The sequence below is a fragment of the Watersipora subatra genome, chromosome 1 (assembly GCF_963576615.1).
Source record: "Watersipora subatra chromosome 1, tzWatSuba1.1, whole genome shotgun sequence".
Classification (NCBI taxonomy): Eukaryota; Metazoa; Bryozoa; class Gymnolaemata; order Cheilostomatida; family Watersiporidae; genus Watersipora; species Watersipora subatra.
In genome coordinates this window covers 55772356-55791040 of record NC_088708.1, presented here as the reverse complement: position 1 = coordinate 55791040, position 18685 = coordinate 55772356, and the positions used below count along the sequence as shown (strand labels likewise).

General features: G+C 35.3%; 1 protein-coding gene across 1 annotated transcript; it reads right to left on the bottom strand.

Annotated features, from left to right (window-relative positions):
* Nucleotides 1–402: 402 nt before the first annotated feature.
* Nucleotides 403–12752, bottom strand: LOC137389239 (endoglucanase 4-like). The gene is made up of 11 exons (XM_068075485.1): nt 12657–12752; nt 10953–11093; nt 9285–9397; nt 7585–7775; nt 7332–7490; nt 5987–6171; nt 2371–2548; nt 1581–1692; nt 952–1123; nt 454–521; nt 403–412 (listed from the first exon to the last, which is right to left on the bottom strand). The coding sequence occupies exons 1-11, from the start codon at nt 12750–12752 to the stop codon at nt 403–405; spliced, it is 1425 nt and encodes a 474-aa protein (XP_067931586.1).
* Nucleotides 12753–18685: the final 5933 nt, after the last annotated feature.

Here is an 18685-nt window from a genome sequence, read left to right as displayed (position 1 = left end):
AGTAAGGAGGGATAGGAAGCACCCTAATAACTGCAGCTTCAGTTAGAAATAGCGTTATAGCCTGAGGAATTATTTTACCATCTATCTTTGACAGAGCACTTTGTCTTTAAGGAAACCAGTATGACGCGCAATGCGATAGTCTTTATAGCCTTAGGCACAAGAAATACACGACCTGCACAGATAAGTACTAATAAATGTGCTTACGCTGCTCTGTGATGTACTCGCTTTGGTGACGAGCTGTCGAAGCCGACAACATAACTTCTTCCACCATCTACAAGTCCCAGCATAAAATCAATTTGACTCTTGGCAAAGTCTCTGTACGTCTGCTCATTGATGCCTTCGCTAGCAGCCAGTAGCGAAAGGAATGCTGTGTTTGCTGCATATCGATTGCTTCCCCATCCATCATAAAAAGCTAAACCGAGAGAAATGTATGGTATTTCATTTCCAGGAAGCCAGCGTCCAATAAACGTCTCCAGATTGCTACTGAATCGGCTGTCTTGCATTTGATGGTAGAGTAGGAACTAGAATAAATAGATAGATGTAAGTAAACTTAGATCTGTATATATACATGGAATATGAATAATGAATAAATTGATAGATGCTAGTATATTTAGATCTGTAAATACGGTTAGTAACTTGGTTCATCGCATCTACTCTTTACCATTTATTAAACAAAAGATGGAAGTTTATTTGAACTTTAATTCCTTGTTTATATTTTATTTTCATTAAAGTGTGCAGGTTTCATCACAAAACGTGCCTAATTCGAAAAAATATTCGTTCAACTAACTTGTACATTATTTGTATAGAGAACTCACTTGTCCATTGCTAACTGATATGGACAGCCTCTACAAACTGTATCTTACAATCTGTCGTAGACAGCAAACCTTCTGTAAAAAGCTTGTATCAGCGAAAAACTTGGAAATGAAATTATTTGCCATATTTTCAACTTACGTTTACTAGGCCTCGTTTGTCATCCCAGTCAAGGGCCTGCATTTTCTGTTCAAAATCATCTTTGAGATAGTTTTGAGACTCTGTGAGATAGGTTGTCTCCTCACTAGTTCCCTGATGAGCTAAGGCTAGCCAGGCTGCTGCATGCGCCATCTCATCTTCCCACGAACTCGAACTGGTAATCAGCAGAGAAACTCCTAATATAATGGTATTCGAGTATCAGAGACCGGAGTTGTGTTCACGATTCCAATATCTACACTGTTAATAAATTGTGTTAGCTGAACCTGTATATACCACTTTTTTAAAACTTTTACTAATTTGCAAAATTATGGTAAAGTTATTAGTGCTATCAAAACAAATAAATATCATTATAATAGCAGAAGAACTATAGCATACTCAAAATGTAAGTACGCCATACATAGTAATAATTGCTGTCAATATATGTACTCAGTTGATATGAAATTATGTTTTTCAAAAAGATGAAGCAAAGACCTGAAAACATAAAATAGTAGCCTACTCATTCAGTATTCTTACAGCTAGGAGTTGTCTTCTTTTCTTTTTGATTAAAATCGCTCATTATAGAATAATGATGTGATTATATTTTCCAAAATAATACACAATTGAATACCTACTTATAAAATTCAGTAGCGTCTGGCAGAGCTAAATTATATGTGTCTTCATTACTCTTAGCGAGCTGGTAGAGAGAAGTGGCATTGTTAAGCAGGTGATTACTGTAATCTGGGTCTGTAACAGAGAAAATGATTGCTGTAGATAGCAACTGATGTACAAGTATATATAATTTTTATGTAGCCTTGAGCTACACACTCTGGTCCTGTGGTATAAATCTGGTTGGCAGAATAACTTTTCATATGATACTTACTAGGTATCTGATTCCAAGCAATATGTAACCTCTTAAATGCTTATCACCTGATCTTACTGGTTGTATGTACTTTTACTGAAAATTTTCTTGCAATTCTTTTAAATATTTTGTCATTACTCTTTAGTTTTAGTGTTTGACCATTTTATCCTCGACTGATCAGGTGAATTTAGTCACTTTTAAATTATGTATATTTAATAGAGTGTTTACTTAATTTTTACCTAACTTTCCAATGTGTTACTCTTTTTAGTTCTTATAAGTAATAATTTAAAAATAGTGAATTTATTAAAAACATCACAAAATAAATAAAAGTATGCAAAAAAGAGCCTGAGTTGCCACATGATACAATATTTTTAAAAAGCACTTTCCAAGCTAGAAAAGTGTGTCTTTCAGAGTGCAAACATGGAAATGCTCACTGGCAGTATTAAACCTTAATCATACTCTGAGAGTTTCACAGAGTCAGTGCAACATTGCCTTACACAAACATAAACCATCTCCCTAGCCTGTGATCAGAATACATAACAAGTGAGAGTATCTATGCTCACCTGCTGTCTTAAATAAGATTGATCCAGCAGCAAGAGCTGCCGCAGTCTCTCCCATAACATCAGCCCCTCCACTCGTATTGGCTCCGGCACCCAGGACATGACTCGGCCTTGCGATGTTCTGCTCATCCATGTCCTCAGGTCTGCCCCAGTAAGAATGATCATTGTGATTAGTCCCAACCTGATCAAATGTGTTTATGAATATGTTTATTAATTGATTTATGTTAGAAAGTAAATAATAAAGATGGTTGACAAAAATAATTATATTTATACATAATATCATATTTATATGTAAAAGATGTATATACATATTTGATATATATATATATATACATACATGATATTATACAAAATATATAATATACATATATTAAGGATATATCACGACCGCTAAAAACGCTTCACTACAAATTGTTTCGTGTGATGTGAAAATAAGAGTTGTTAAAATTTAGTTCACTTCCACAATTGTCAGGTGCGTGTGTTTACTAAAAAATGGCTCTTCAACTGAAGAGCTGTTTGCAGTCACAATTTGCAACGATACATGTTGCAAATTGTGATTGTGAAAATGAGAACAGTTGGACTCGTTATATTGTCCAAATATGTACTATGTCTAGCAAAGGATTTGAAAAGACATTGACAGGGTCAACGCTTGTATCTTTATATATGTTGTAGTATATAAAATAGAGCTCAGCTATGAAAAAGCAGACAACTTCTGCTTATAGGAAGAAAATTTTACTTAAAAAAGCAAAGATGTGGTGTAAAATAGTTGATAAAATTAAGATGTGAAGAAGAATAATGAAGGGAAGAAAACACTTCACCACAAATTGTTTCGGGTGATGTGAAAATAAGAGTTGTTAAAATTTAATTCACTTCCACAATTGTCAGGTGTGTGTGTTTACTAAAAACAGCTCGTCTGTTTATTTCGTACAGTTTGCTTTTTAGCCTTGCTTCTTGGAGGTTTGCTGGATATTTTTGGTGAGGCAGTTGCCTAACTATATATATACATAAAAGAGTTGTTACTTCACTCTGGTTAACCCGTATGGCTGGTAACTTCTGCTCTAACTCGGATCGCCTACCTGAGAGTTTGAGTACTCACCTCAAGATCTTAGCTGATCCTAATAGCTCACTTTTCTGCAGCTTGAGTATACTGCTGCCGGTATCTGGGCACGTCGATACCGGCAGCAATCAACTCAGTGATTGCCATCGGTATATATACACTTTTTTATATTTATATATATATATATATATATATATATGGCCACTTCAGATAAGTTGCTAGCTGAATTTCAATCGGCTGCTCCTACAATGGAGCTTCGCTCTGATGATGAGGAAATTGATTGGCACACGAAACCTCTTTATGGTGCTTACCACCGACAAATATCTAAGGTTGGCGATCTTCACCAGACTTATATGTGGCTGAACAAAGGAATCCTAATGGCCAATACAGAGTCGCTAATCATGGCAGCCCAGGAGCAAGTGCTCCCAACAAGGCAACTCCAAACAAAAATCTATCACACTAGAGACGATCCTAGATGCAGACTGTGCAAAGATGCACCTGAGACCATCCAACACATCATCAGTAGATGCAGGCAGCTAGCAGAAAACGCATACACTGAGCGGCGTAATAAAGTCGCAAGTGTTGTGCATAGAAGTCTATGTGATGAGTATGGCCTTAATAAACCACAACACTGGTGGGAAGCTCCTGGTAAGGTGAATGAAAATGACCGCGCTAAGATCCTCTGGGACTTCTACATCCAGACTGACAAGCATGTCCTAGCAAACCAACTAAATATAGTGGCGGTAGACAAGGAGAACAAGAGGGCTACTATAACAGATATAGCAGAATCAAACGACTACAATATAGCTAGCAAAGAAAAAGAGAAGGTAGAGAAATATCTCCCGCTAGCAGAAGAGATTGAAAAATGCTGGGAGGTGAGAACAACGGTAATCCCATTTGTCATTGGGACACTGGGGGCAATAACACCGGCGCATAAAATGTGGTTTGCCCAAATACCAACAGCAATCAACTAAGGTGAGTTGCAGAAAAGTGCGCTAATGGGAACTGCTAAGATCTTGAGGCGAGTGCTCAAACTCCCAGGTCTCTGGTAGGAGACCCGAGTTAGAGCAGAAGTTACTACCCATACAGGTTACCCGGGGTGAGGAAACAATTATATGGGTATATATTATAAATAATGAAAGCCTGCGTAATACATATTCATATCTTTATATTGCTTTGATAACCCTGCATTTTAGGTAGCGGTGTTTTTATATTGTAATAATAATTTTTTGAGAAAATAAAATATTTTATAATAATTTGAAGGTTTTGCTCATGTTTAAACATTCCAGCCATAAAAGCATACATGATTGTGTGAACCTACATATAGTCCATAGATATATACTCACTTCCTTTTTGTCTTCGGCATAACGCTAGGAGTACTATATTCATGCTGTAATCTAATAGTTGTCATTACGCCTTGAAAATTTTGTAAGAAATCACGCTATTAATTGATAAGTTTTAAATTTAATCAGCCCAAAGCCTTTTACAACTGTTCAAACATTTAATCTACAACTCAATCAAGTAAAACACTAACATTAATTATAGCAATTAAATATTGAATATAAAATTTATAAAGTAGCTTTAGAATAGTTTGCAATTTAATTATAAAAAATTAGTAGATTGTCAACCTAAGGAGCAATGGCCAATCTTAATGTTTTTACAGAACAAGTCAATCAAACAGGAGGATTGAGCGTCTTTTATTAACAAATTCATAGAAACCCTGTACATTAGCAAAGCTACTGAACCGAATAAAACCAGGTTTTGAGACAATTACATTGTAGAAGTACTTTTTGTACCACTCAATTTGGCCATATTTATATGAGAAGTAAAATTTGATATAATAGTAAAATATTCAGTTTTCAATTTTGACATGATGATTGATGACTACATCGAAGTTAAATTTAAAATATCAAGCAATCTGCTACTGAAATTGCTACAAAAAGGCGTGAGAGAATATGCTATTACTTTCCAAGCAACCTACAAACTTACTGTAAATAAAACTAAACATAAGTAAGGAAGTCATTATTAGCTAAATGAGATTGTGAACTTCTTTCTAGAGCAAAAATATCACATCTGTGTTCACTGAGGCTATTGGCTATGCATATATCAAGTCTTTGTTCACTGAGGCTATCGACTATGCATATCAAATTTATGTTCACCGAGGCTATTGGCGATGCAAATGTTTCTGAAGGCACTTTGATTAAGTGGTTTACAGAAAAGAATTCAAAAACATAATCTAGCACCACATAATTGGTGCATGACATCCATTCAGCTGTATGTAGTTAGTGAGTCAATATGTCTCAGTGACTGCGTATGACACGAATAACAAACAGAAAGTATGACAACAAACAAAGCTTGCAGTCAAGCGAATCGGAGCTTTGGCAAATAGCCTTGCACCTAGCTGCAAATCTAGCCTTACAAAAATGATATAAATAGTTGCCTCCAAAAAACTTTTTATAGTTCCAAGAGAATTGAGTCATACACAGATAGTCTAAAAACAAGCAGACACTCCACTAGTTGGCGCCAGCCATAGACATAGATATATGCTGTTTGTTACTCTACCTGTGCGTAAAATCTATCCGTCAATTGATGGCACTTCATGAAGTAATCGAGTGGCCATCTAATTTGTCGGAGTCCCTCATCGTATTGTCCAATCATCTGGTAGGCATCGCCAAAAAATATCAAGCCATGTAAAAGCATAGTCGTTGCTGCAGACATTGGTAACCCAGACTTTATGTGGTCGCCAGCTAAAATCACCATTCCAAAATGATCATTAACAATCAACATATAGGTTTTAATTGCGTAGTTAGTCATATGCATTAAACACGTTATGAGATATGGTTTTTGTTGTCCTGAGGCCAACCAAGATTCCCTTAGAATATTATTTTTATATTTGTTAAATTATATGAAACACTTCTGCAGCTTCAAGTTTCTTAATTTAGTTAAAAAATCTTTATTTAATATTTTTCAGCGCTTTATGATGATTTAACTCCTCTGGCAGTATGCAAATACTTCTGGTTGTTTTTGCTATTCTAAGCAACAACTGTTAAAACTGAAAAAAACTGATATATATATACATATATTTGGAAGTATATACATGTATATACCTATGTATATACATATATATATATATATATATATATATATATATATATATATATATATATATATATATACATATATATATATGCATATTAACACTTATTAAAAAACTCTGATAACTTTGTAATTGTGCCTGTAACTGTCTCTCTGAAAAACGGGACTCTAACTTGTAGCATCAATTTATGATACGGACAGTCTACCAACTTCATCAATCTGATCAGCATATGGGATTGTAGAATAAACCTTACTATAATAAGAGCCGTGTTCCCTGATGTTAAAAAATTCTCATGTGATGGAAGAGTTGTAAGAGCAGACTGAGAGAGCTCCATGTTTTACCTATATACAGTTTGCTTAATGTGAAATAGGAGGCCCACTGCCAACAAAACCCTTGCTATGCCTTCCCACTTGTACCAAGGAGTACATAGTGACTGACTTACCTCATTTGACATGTGACAAGTGATTTGTTTGAGTTGACACATTGCATGCCACTTGTACCAGATGGCACATAGTGATTGGCTTACATCAGATGGCATATGATTTGTATCAGTTGACATATGAAAATAGCTTATATGCATATCAAATGACACGACAAATAATTTGAATCAGGTCGCATGTATTGAGTGACAGATTAAATTACATTTAGTTCAAGTGACTTGAATGCTGATGTGTGACATGTGACATATGACAGAAGAAATGCAGCATCCTAAAGCAGGTACCCCCTTAACAACCTATAAGCATTTGATGATGCATAATATAAATTTTGAGTGACTGACACATAAGGCTGTTTGAGAGAAAACTGACTCACCATTGTGCCAGCCTCCACTCAGGTCAAGACCAACATCACTGCCATCATTTTCTGATGAATTGCCTCTCCAGCGAATTCTGTTATCGGCAGGAAGAACGCCTGACCGTTGAGCCTCGTAGAAAAGGAAGGAGTAGTCAATGGCCAAAGCATATTTAGAGTCTGTACAAAGGAAAAAAGAATTTCTATAAATATTGAGCTCAAAAATACAGTGAATATAGAATTTATTGGAAGCCTTTTTACATTATACACCAACCGTAAGTAACTGTTGTTGTGGCCGGAATGGTTGTAGTAGTTGTGGGAGTGGTGGTAGTTGTGGGAGTGGTGGTAGTTGTGGGAGTGGTGGTAGTTGCAGGAGTTGTGGTAGTAGTAGGAGTGGTGGGAGTTGTATAGTCAGAGGTTATCTCGAAGCATGAGGAAAAGCCATTAAGATTGTCAGCGTCAAACCTAAAATATGTACATCTCAAATGTACATGTAAAATATGTTGTTATCACAAGATCAGACAGTTATATAGCTGTCTGATATACAGTTATACAACTGTCTGATCAAGTGATAACAACAGATGTGCAAAAAACAACTACGTATTAGTAACATGCATAAAACATGCTCTCATACTTACCTCTACGGGAACGTTTCCATTTCATGTTTATTTCAGGCCGATTTAATGCAAGAATATTTTAACCAGCAAAGCTGGTCAGTAAATCAGAATTAAGAGTATAAAGAAATAGGATGTATCAAAATATAAAGATCTTGGAACACTTATACACGATGAATGTTGCCAACTCTGACTCAAATGATGCTCATAAAATGTACAAGGCTTAATTGAGCTTATCTGAGTGTAACCATGCCAAATGGCAGATAATATGATTGATTGCTTCAAACAGTTGATAGCTAGCTTTACAAAAAGTGCTAAAAAGCTAAGCGATGAGGTAAGCAGTTGTTCAATGATAAAATCTATCTGATCAATCAGAAAGCATAATATAAACCAATATTCAAGTATATTGATTCTATAAACTATATATGCAAACAAAATAAAACATATAAGCTAATATGCAAGTATATACAAGTTCTGCCCACTTACTGTTACATTTAAGATATTTACAGCTTGCCTATTTTGGGAAAGATGTGAATTAATATTGATGCCAAGGACTGTCACTCGTGACAGATGCACTCTCTTGAGCAAACAATGCTTTGTTTGGTGACTAGAATTGTTTGACTATGAATGATTTGTAAAACTTTGGTTCCAAGGCTTTGCTAACTAACTGTACATGCACTAGAAACATAACTGAGTAAGCAGTTAGTCAAAATGAATTGATGACAGCTTTAACACATTTAGCAACAATTTAATATAACTGTCTTTAGCCTTTGTAATACTACATGTAACATTAAAATGTGTAATGCTTGCGTAAAGTTTGATGATATGATATGATATCGGCTCCCAGAATTAACTCAAACCTGTACTAGACTATAAAACAATCTCTCTTCAAACCTGTACTAGTTTATATAACAACATAGATTGCTTGAATTACCAACTCTCATGAATTGAGATTATCATCAGTACAGATATGCTCATGCATGAATGAATGATGCAAAATAAAAAGTGACTTAACTATAAATGCTACTATTATATAAACTGTAAAACATAATAAATATTATCAAAATTCTTAACATCAATTTATACTATTTAATATTGTACTGGCAAATGACATTCAACACTCACAAAGCAAAAGAGATTTGTTGGCACTTTTGACAAGTTACCATGGTAACAATACAATTATGATGGATCCGTGATAACAATAGTACACAGAAGAACTATTAAATTGATCTAAATGTTGGTGAATGGTTCGAATAGTAGAAAAAGGCTTATCTGGAGTTGTCTACTCCTACATGGTTTAGGCTGACATCTTTTGATGAATGCAATGTGCATATAATGAAACATAGTAGTCTCTGCTTACGTGACAGTAAAATCCAGACGAAATGCATTTCCTGCTGCCATTACTTCTTCTCCGTCCTTGTTGGTCAACATATACACCGTACTTTTGAGCCTTCTTACAACAGCGCCCTTGACCTGCAGAGTACTTAAAAATTACACTCAACTGTTAATGCGGCTCTGTTACTAAAGACTAAGTTTTACAGAACGATTTTGTACTGAGTAGATCTTACAAACTAGCCAAGAACAGCTACACGATCTATTATCTAATTACTGCATGAACAAGTCACATTAAACTACAGGTTACTTCTTAGTGTAGATAATGTATTCATTAGTAAAGTTTGACATTAATTAACTTACCTACAAGACACTTATTTGCACAGTATTTGCACAGTCTTAATCAGTGACATGGAACTACTTAAATGAACAGCACTAACAAGTGACATTGAACTACTTACATGAGTAGCACTAACAAGTGACACTGAACTAATTACCTGAACAGCACTAACAAGTGACATTAAACTAATTACCTGAACAGCACTAACAAGTAACATTGAACTACTCACATGAACAGCACTAACAAGTGACATTGAACTACTTACATGAATAGCACTAACAAATGACATTGAGCTAATTACCTGAACAGCACTAACAAGTGACATTAAACTAATTACCTGAACAGCACAAGCAAGTAACATTGAACTACTCACCTGAACAGCACTAACAAGTGACATTGAACTATTTACCTGAACAGTACTAACAAGTGACATTGAACTACTTACATGAACAGCCCTAATAAGTGACATTGAACTACTTACCTGAACAGCACTAACAAGTGACAATGAACTACCTACCTGAACAGTACTAACAAGTGACATTGAACTACTTACATGAACAGCACTAACAAGTGACATTGAACTACTTACATGAACAGCACTAACAAGTGACATTAAACTACTTACCTGAACAGTACTAACAAGTGACATTGAATTACTTACCTGAACAGCGCTTACAAGTGACATTGAACTACATACCTGAACAGCACTAACAAGTGACATTAAACCACTTACCTTAACAGCACTTACAAGTGACAATGAACTACTTACATGAACAGCGCTAACAAGGGACATTGAACTACTTACATGAACAGCACTAACAAGTGACATTGAACTACTTACATGAACAGCACTAACAAGTGACATTGAACTACTTACATGAACAGCACTAACAAGTGACATTAAACTACTTACCTGAACAGTACTAACAAGTGACATTGAATTACTTACCTGAACAGCGCTTACAAGTGACATTGAACTACATACCTGAACAGCACTAACAAGTGACATTAAACTACTTACCTGAACAGCACTAATAAGTGACATTGAACTACTTACATGAACAGCACTTACAAGTGACATTGAACTACTTACATAAATAGCACCAGTCATTGACTATGATGTAATTGCCAGCACAGCCCTAACAAGTCATCATGTGGAAGTTACCAGCACTGCCCTAACAAGTGACTGTGCGCTAGTTACCAGAATTGCAACCACCATTTTCACCATTTTAAATTGTTTAACCAATGCCTACAATAGTCTTGTCAATACAGAAACCTACAACTCTGAATTCTGGAACTATCAATATCACATTTTGAGTATATTTGTAGTTCCAGATATAAATATAATGAACTCACTTGTAAACTCTTGATTTTGTGGGTGAATGTAAGTGTAGCGTTCCATCCAACCATATCTTGTGGAACTGTGAGGTTTATTTCTCCATCATAGCTTGTGAATTGAAAGTTACGGATAATTATGTTTTCACACCCAAAGACCCGCTGAAACCACAAGCACACAAATACCTGTGCGTAACAGCCTAGACAAGTTCTGTCAACCTTTTTATTAGCACAGACAAATATGTGTTAAGAATTTACAAGTACAACTTGAGAAACATGCAAACTGCCAAACCAAATTGCAATATAATGAGCAACTATGTGATTGATAAGATATGCAGGGTATGTCTTAATATGATTATGTACAAAACTTAACAGAAGGTGATAAAATTGTTGCAATTAAAATGCTTTTTTTGTAATAACGAAGTGAAGTATAATGCAAATATCCTCAATGCAAAGTGATTCATCGGTAATAGCTGCATTGAATCTCTTCAATTTGGTGGAACAACTCAAAATCAATTGCTTTGATCTAGATAATATGTATGGCCACAGGAAACTATATATCTATATTAGTGTATTTCTTTTGAATATTGTTAGAATTATAAAACTCATGCTGACATAGATGCAATGACAACTGAAATAGATTGTCAAAGTTGGTATGGTACAACTCTAATAACATCACTAAAATGATCAATTGTTCAGATGCAAGGCAGATGCAGTAAGACTGATTTGATGCACCAAATTTCACACTCCGGACAGAATATCATATTCACCACAAGTAGCTTACAAGTAAAATATTAAAGTAAATAAATTTATTTGCTAAAAAAGTTTTCAAATCATTTTAGAAAGACTTTGTCAACACAGATGGTAGGTTTAGCATAATTTTATTGCAGATGAATGTTCCTATGGAGGGGGACTGTACCAGGTGGGACAGACTGTAACAGTTTAGAAGGACTGCAATACATGGTGAGTCATTAGTGAAACCTCATCTTATCGATGGTAAATCCCTATCTCAGTCACTTAACTTCAATGAGGTCTTTATGGCACGACTGAAGTAGGAACAAAAAATACTGTGTAAACTCACCAGCACCCTTTTCAACAGTTTTATCTAGGAGTAAGTTTATGGTATAAACTATGACATTTTTCTTATTTACTATTGAAGAACTTAAGTGTAGCAAAGAGGTTTTATGGTAGCCTGTGATCATATGTATGCTTTTGAGGTTTGAAAAGTTGGCTTAGTAACAGAATATCTGGTTTACTAGATGCTTATTAATGCTGAAAACTTCCAACTCCACACTTAACTTTAGTTAAGTTGATAGTGAATTATTAGGTTATCATTACATGAATAACATTAGTACTTGTATATTTACACTTAACAATCCTCCATGTGTCAACATGTTCAAGCTTATAGAATTAATTACATCAGATATGATTTGGTGTTGATGCTATTGTATGAAAATTCTCATGAATTAAAATAACTTCCTGAAAACAGTATGAAATGTAACTTATGATATGGTTGACAAAGTTAATAACATCTGTATGCCATGCTATCAACAAACAGACTGTTTAACCAATTCACATCTCTACTGAAACAACATGAAAAACTTTCAATAAATTCTGTTTAAAAACAAAAGTAAAAATTATTTGCAAAATAGTAGCACAACAAAACTAGAGCCCAAATGATTTTTTCCATTCCAATAATTAAACTAAATTATAGTATATAATTACCATGGCTCCGCCCACAGCTATCCATACAACAGCAATCAGCAAATACTTCTGTATCCTGTCCATCAAGTGGCAAGGTGGACAGCAAACTCTGGACATCATACAATACCACAGCTATTTGTACCTTATAGCATGCACAGCACCAGAAAAGTCCTTCAAACCTTTCGAGAATGTTGGTAGATATGAAAGGAAACATTTGACTTGCTTCAATGAGTTTGTAAAGAACATAAAACATGAATTCACGTGACAGCCTTATATAAGGCCATAATCCTCTCTAAATGATGGCTATTTGTGTATTTTCAGAAAATATGATAGTAACAAATCTTGGAAAATTGTTATTTTGTCAATGTAATTATGTAACCAAAAAGTAAACACTTCCCATTTGGAATGGGAAAAGTAGGCAATATGCACATATACTGTAGATTCATTAAAGCTGTTATATCTGATATCAGCCATGTACAGATAAACATAAAGAGAAAAACAAGTTATATCACCGCTCAGCTTACATAAACAGATTTCCTGAGTTCTAACATCTACTTATCACCATCCCAGGCCGACTTAAGCCAACCCAACCATTCCACTAATAGAACATTAAGAACATTCTATAGGAGTATGCTAGATTGTCACTAGAAGCTATTAATTGGAACTCCTATTGAACTCCTGCAAGAATGCAATTTAGGATATATACCCTCGATCAGTGACAACATCCAGACGATAACAACCTGTGGCATGCGATGTATGGATATTCGCATCTGCTACCAATTTACACCAGACCAGGAATTAAAATTAGAGCCCTGAAACTGAACCTATAGACTCCTGAAATCACAAGACTCAGACTTGAAGACCTGAAACGGTTAGTTTCGCTCCAGGACACCAAAGTTAACTCTTAATCAATATAAAAAGACGCATATTCACTCATATGCTTCGCTCATTCAGCATAGCTTCATCATGACAAGCAGACATGTCAGCAGATTAAATGGAAAAGTTGCTTCCCAAAAGAAAAAAGGGTGACCATGTTTTAAGTCTCTAGAATTTTCTTTATATTTTTATAGTTTAGTCTAGAGTGTAACTTATTATATCTTTTTCCTGTTCTTAAATAAACATAAGGTTATGAGAAAAAACAGTTTTATATTTCATACCTTGGAGATTCCCTTTCTCAGAATATAGCTCTAGAGCTGTAGTGCAGCTATAGTTTGCACAGATCTTCATTGCGCTAGCTACAACATTTGCTTTAGCAGACCATGGACTGCTGCCCAGTTTATGTTCAGCCTTACAAGAGAGTTTTGTTTTAATTTTTGTCTATTGAACTGAGTTGAAGAAACTAATAGGTAAGTTTTATTTTATTCTCCTTTGTTTTGTTGCTATTTTTTGTTTTTGTAATTTATACCAACAAATTTTACCCTTGGAAATTGTTGAATATTGTTATTTTGATCTTGATGGTGTCATGATTATAATAAATTAAAATCAATGCATCAGTACATATTTTCCAAGACTCGGCTCGCTTTTCTCTAGCTATGGTTAACTATAGAGTTAAATAACCATAGTTATTTAACTCTATAGTTAACCATAGTATAACTACTGTTAGCTATGTATAGAGTTAAATAACTATAGTTATTTAACTCTATAGTTAACCATAGTATAACTACTGTTAGCTATGTATAGAGTTAAATAACCATAGTTATTTAACTCTATAGTTAACCATAGTATAACTACTGTTAGCTATAGAGTTAAATAACTATAGTTATTCAAATCAAATAAATATTATTATTAAAGAGTCAGGGTGCCTGCTGATTAACTCTATTGCCAGGTTTAAGTAATTGTTTTCACTATTTTTGTGTAAATTTCTTGAATTTTACAGCTACAAAGAAAAAGTGAGCTTCTCATTATTTTAGTTCACCATCAATTATATGTTCATAAAGAACCATTTATATTTAAAGAACCATCCATTTAAGCCCTTTTCATCCATTAGTGTGAAATATTCTTCATGCTATAATAAAATGCCCAGCATGCATAATAAGGGAAACTGGGGAATACACCAAGGAAACCGACAAAGCAACTTGCTAGCTGCTGGACTTATCTTATATAGAAATAGGTTATATCTTAAGATATCCATCGTAAGAAAGATGGAGGCAGGGGTTAAAAAGCGAAAACAAAACAGTGAAGAACGAACAGAGCATGAAAGTCTATGCAGCCTCAATGGGCATCATAAGTAAATTACTAGATGAATTTCACTTGATTATTGTGACAATAGACCACACACTGGCAAGGAATCTGACTAGCACACCAAAGCTATTCATGGTGCAAGCCACTGACAAATACCTGAGGTTGGCGACCTACTAAGGCTAATTAATTATGTCAACTATAGTCTTACTAGAGTTAACTAAAACTAATAAATTAGCAATGTTTTCTATCAACAACGACACATTCTGTCAGCTATTCAAACACAAAGGAGACAAATCCAAATAATTTCAATATTTATATAACCAATAAAATTGGATACTTGTGGTTATTATAATCACCTTCATCTCGGATTATAATAACACTTGGCACAGATTCACAGGCTTCACGCTCCTCTTATTGAGGAGCTAACATGCTCTACAATTTGACTGCATAGCTCTGGCTGCATGCCTCCTATCAGACATGATCCTATCAGTAGACAAACATGATCTTCACCAGCTGCGTAAGCAGACCCACGTAGGCGTGTGCTCATGGAGCTGTCATGTCTTAATAAATTTCAATGTCACTCCTAAAAATCATCCTAAATTTGCTTAAATATTAATAGGTCAGGCATTGAACTAATTTTCTTTAATCGACTTGCAACAAAACTTACATTACAGTTATTTGATATGAAAAGATTCACCATGTCTTTCTCTGTTGTGTTGTAGGTGCAAAATATGTGGAAATGTGATTACAAGCTCTTAAAAGCTCAAAAATGAACAGTTAATCGCAGCCATCATGAAAATGCGGTAGTTTGGAATCCCTTTCCAAAACGTAGATCGCCAGAAGTTGAAACCATTTTCTTAAAAAAAGCAGAATACATTATTTGCCTGAATCTGTCAAACATGTTGCCCAAATCAGTGTTCAAGACGATGATGACACAGTAAAGGGAGGTTGATTAATGAGCATGCAATTTGGTACACAAAAAGTTAACATGTTTTGTAATAGAGAACCATAACTTACCATAATTTCCTGGATAGCTACTAGAGCACACCTTGAAGTATGCCTGTTTATTTATCTGTATAGGTCTGACATGGTATAGTTATTCTGGTGAAGAAACATACACGTAGTCCGATTTTTATTTCTAAGGATAATAGAAGACAACTTCATATTCAAAACCATAGATCCTTGGAATAGTTCAAAGTTGGCTTGAAGTCACATCTGCTCAGCGATTTCACTTAAGTAGATATAGCAATGGCTTGAATTTCTCTGTCACTGCTCTCCTTTTCGTCATTGAGTAAGTTATCGAAAGAATATAAAATATGTTCTATTTAGTCACCAAATACTCAACAAAACCATTTCAAATGTAAGGCCAAATTTTAGTGAGCTTTTAATATATCACAAAACAACTACCCACAAAATTAATAATGGTATTTTTTTCCACTTTCTTCATCACCTGGAGAAGACAACATGCTACAATGTATCTTGCTATAGCTTGTTGAATGTCTATGAACGCTAGTTTAAACTAATGTTTTAATAGTCATCCGTTTCAAGTGTTTAGTAAATGAATCACAAAATTCCTCACTATTTAACCTTAAAGTCTATCAAATCAATAATAGAATCTTCATAAAACTCTATGAAAAAACCAGGTGTAAGCAACTCCAACTGATGCTGTTATGCCAAACTGAAAGTGAGGGTTGGATAAGATAATCAAGGCATGACAACTACTACATAATCTAGCCAAGGATTTATTTCTTCGACAAGTTTTTCTAGAAATAACACTATGAGGTACCTACAAGGATAGGACAGAAAATGGATAATAATCAAACGCTTATCACTTCAAAATATTCCCAAGTCGGTTGATATACTGAAATGATTACTAAACGAATAACTTTACATGTACTTTAATTAACCATCAGCACACTTGTGAGTGACATTTCTATAAATAATAAATATGAGGACACTAACAATCTTGAAACTTTTTATATCCGATATTTTCACATAATAACTTCTCTGATTACTGAAGATTTTCTTTAGTCTGCATACAGTTAAGTAGTTGTGGTTTATTGTAGTCACTTTTGATGGTTATGAACTAGTGTATAATATTCTCTTAAAGAAATGCATCAAAAGTTATTAAACTTATAACTTATCCGTTTTTATTATCATTTGATTAAACAATATTAAAATAAACATGTGATCTTTTATAATTTGAGCTGATCTACAAGCATGATATGTCTAGATTTGTAAATTTTGTTACTATCTGAGTTGTTATGGGGACAGCAAGTATTTGAATGTACTCTCGTACAAAAGCTGAATCACCAAGATTAAGCTAAAATTGGTAGAAGATAAACCAAAATATGCAGTTTCATAAAAATTCTCAAAACTTGCAGCCACTCCTTATGCTGTTTTGCTTGGGCTAGAAATAGCCTTTACCTAAGAAAGACATTCTTCATTTGGCTATAATTTGTATATGTAGCCTCAAAATGTCTTACAATGTAAATGAAAGTGTTACACTCCTAGTTTTGTTGCTAGTAAATTGAATGAGCATTTCTCTGTGTATAGACAGATATTCTAAATAATTGATACCTTGATATACATATAACTGCTGCACCAGTTTAAAGTAAAAAATATTGGTGCTGTGTTAGCATTATCGGCCAATCACAAAACTACAATTAATTCAGAGTATTGCCAACATACGAGGTCTGATCCAAAAGTTCCCGGAATGGAGTTGTATACTCGTGCATATTCACACGATGGAAAAACCCATTGCAGGGTTGGCTAGGAAACACCTCTGGAGTGTTGTCACAAAATTTCAGGTTGCTATGACAATGCGTTCTCATGTGAGCTAACGATATGTCAAGGTCTGTCCGGTGCTTCCGTCTTTTTTTTAACAAATTTATCGTCATGCCTAGTCAATCGGAACAGCGTGTGTGTTGGATCCAGCGACCAACACGTAGAGGCGACCTGGGTCGGCTTACTCTACCGGTCTGCATTCACCTTCCACAGGGGCCGTGTAAGTGTTGCCCGTTGACCAACACGCGGAGGCGACTCAGTCGGCTTACACCACCGGTCTACTACAACCACCTTACACGGGGAATTGCTCCCTGAGTGATATTATGCTCGTTCGACAAGGTCGACCTGAGGTCGACCGGGGTCGACAGTGTTTCTATACTCTACTCCCAAAGCACAGTCCGTAGACTGAGGCTTGGAGTAAATAAGTGCTCAGTGTGATTCTGTTATTGCGCAAGGTAACAGAAGAGTGTGGGTCCAAATGCAAGCATGTATTGAACAACTCCTAGGCCGATAAACACGGCCTTAAATATAACAGAATATGCAAATGAGGTGGCTAGGGCCAACCTCCTCTAGGGGCGTGACTATATAAAATAACACAAGAGAACACAACTCTAATGATAATAACCAAAAAGGAGATGGTACTGCAGGTTTCCATCACACACGCCGCCCCTATAGACGACTACCGGCTATATATATAAAAAAAAACCACAAGAAAAGAAAAAAAACACAAGAAATATAGGAACACACCAACTAGCTACAACAAAACAGACAAAGAAAAGGGAATATAATAATATGAGAAACCGCAATTACTAAATACCAAGAGGAATACGGATAAATCATGTCGACCGGGTCATCTAGGAGGTCGACATGCGATTTGCCAGGTCCTCCAGGCGACGAGCCGCCCGTCGGAGGTTGGAGGCCTCTTCTCGTAAAGCGTCCACTGTAACCCGGGGTCGTACGTCCCCCAGCCGGCTCTGGATGCTGCCTATTGTCGTCAACCTTCTAGGAGCTGGGACCGGTCGTTCCAGCTTAGGCGGACTGTACCACTTCTTCTTCGGGGGAGAGGGGAGAGGTGCCGGAGG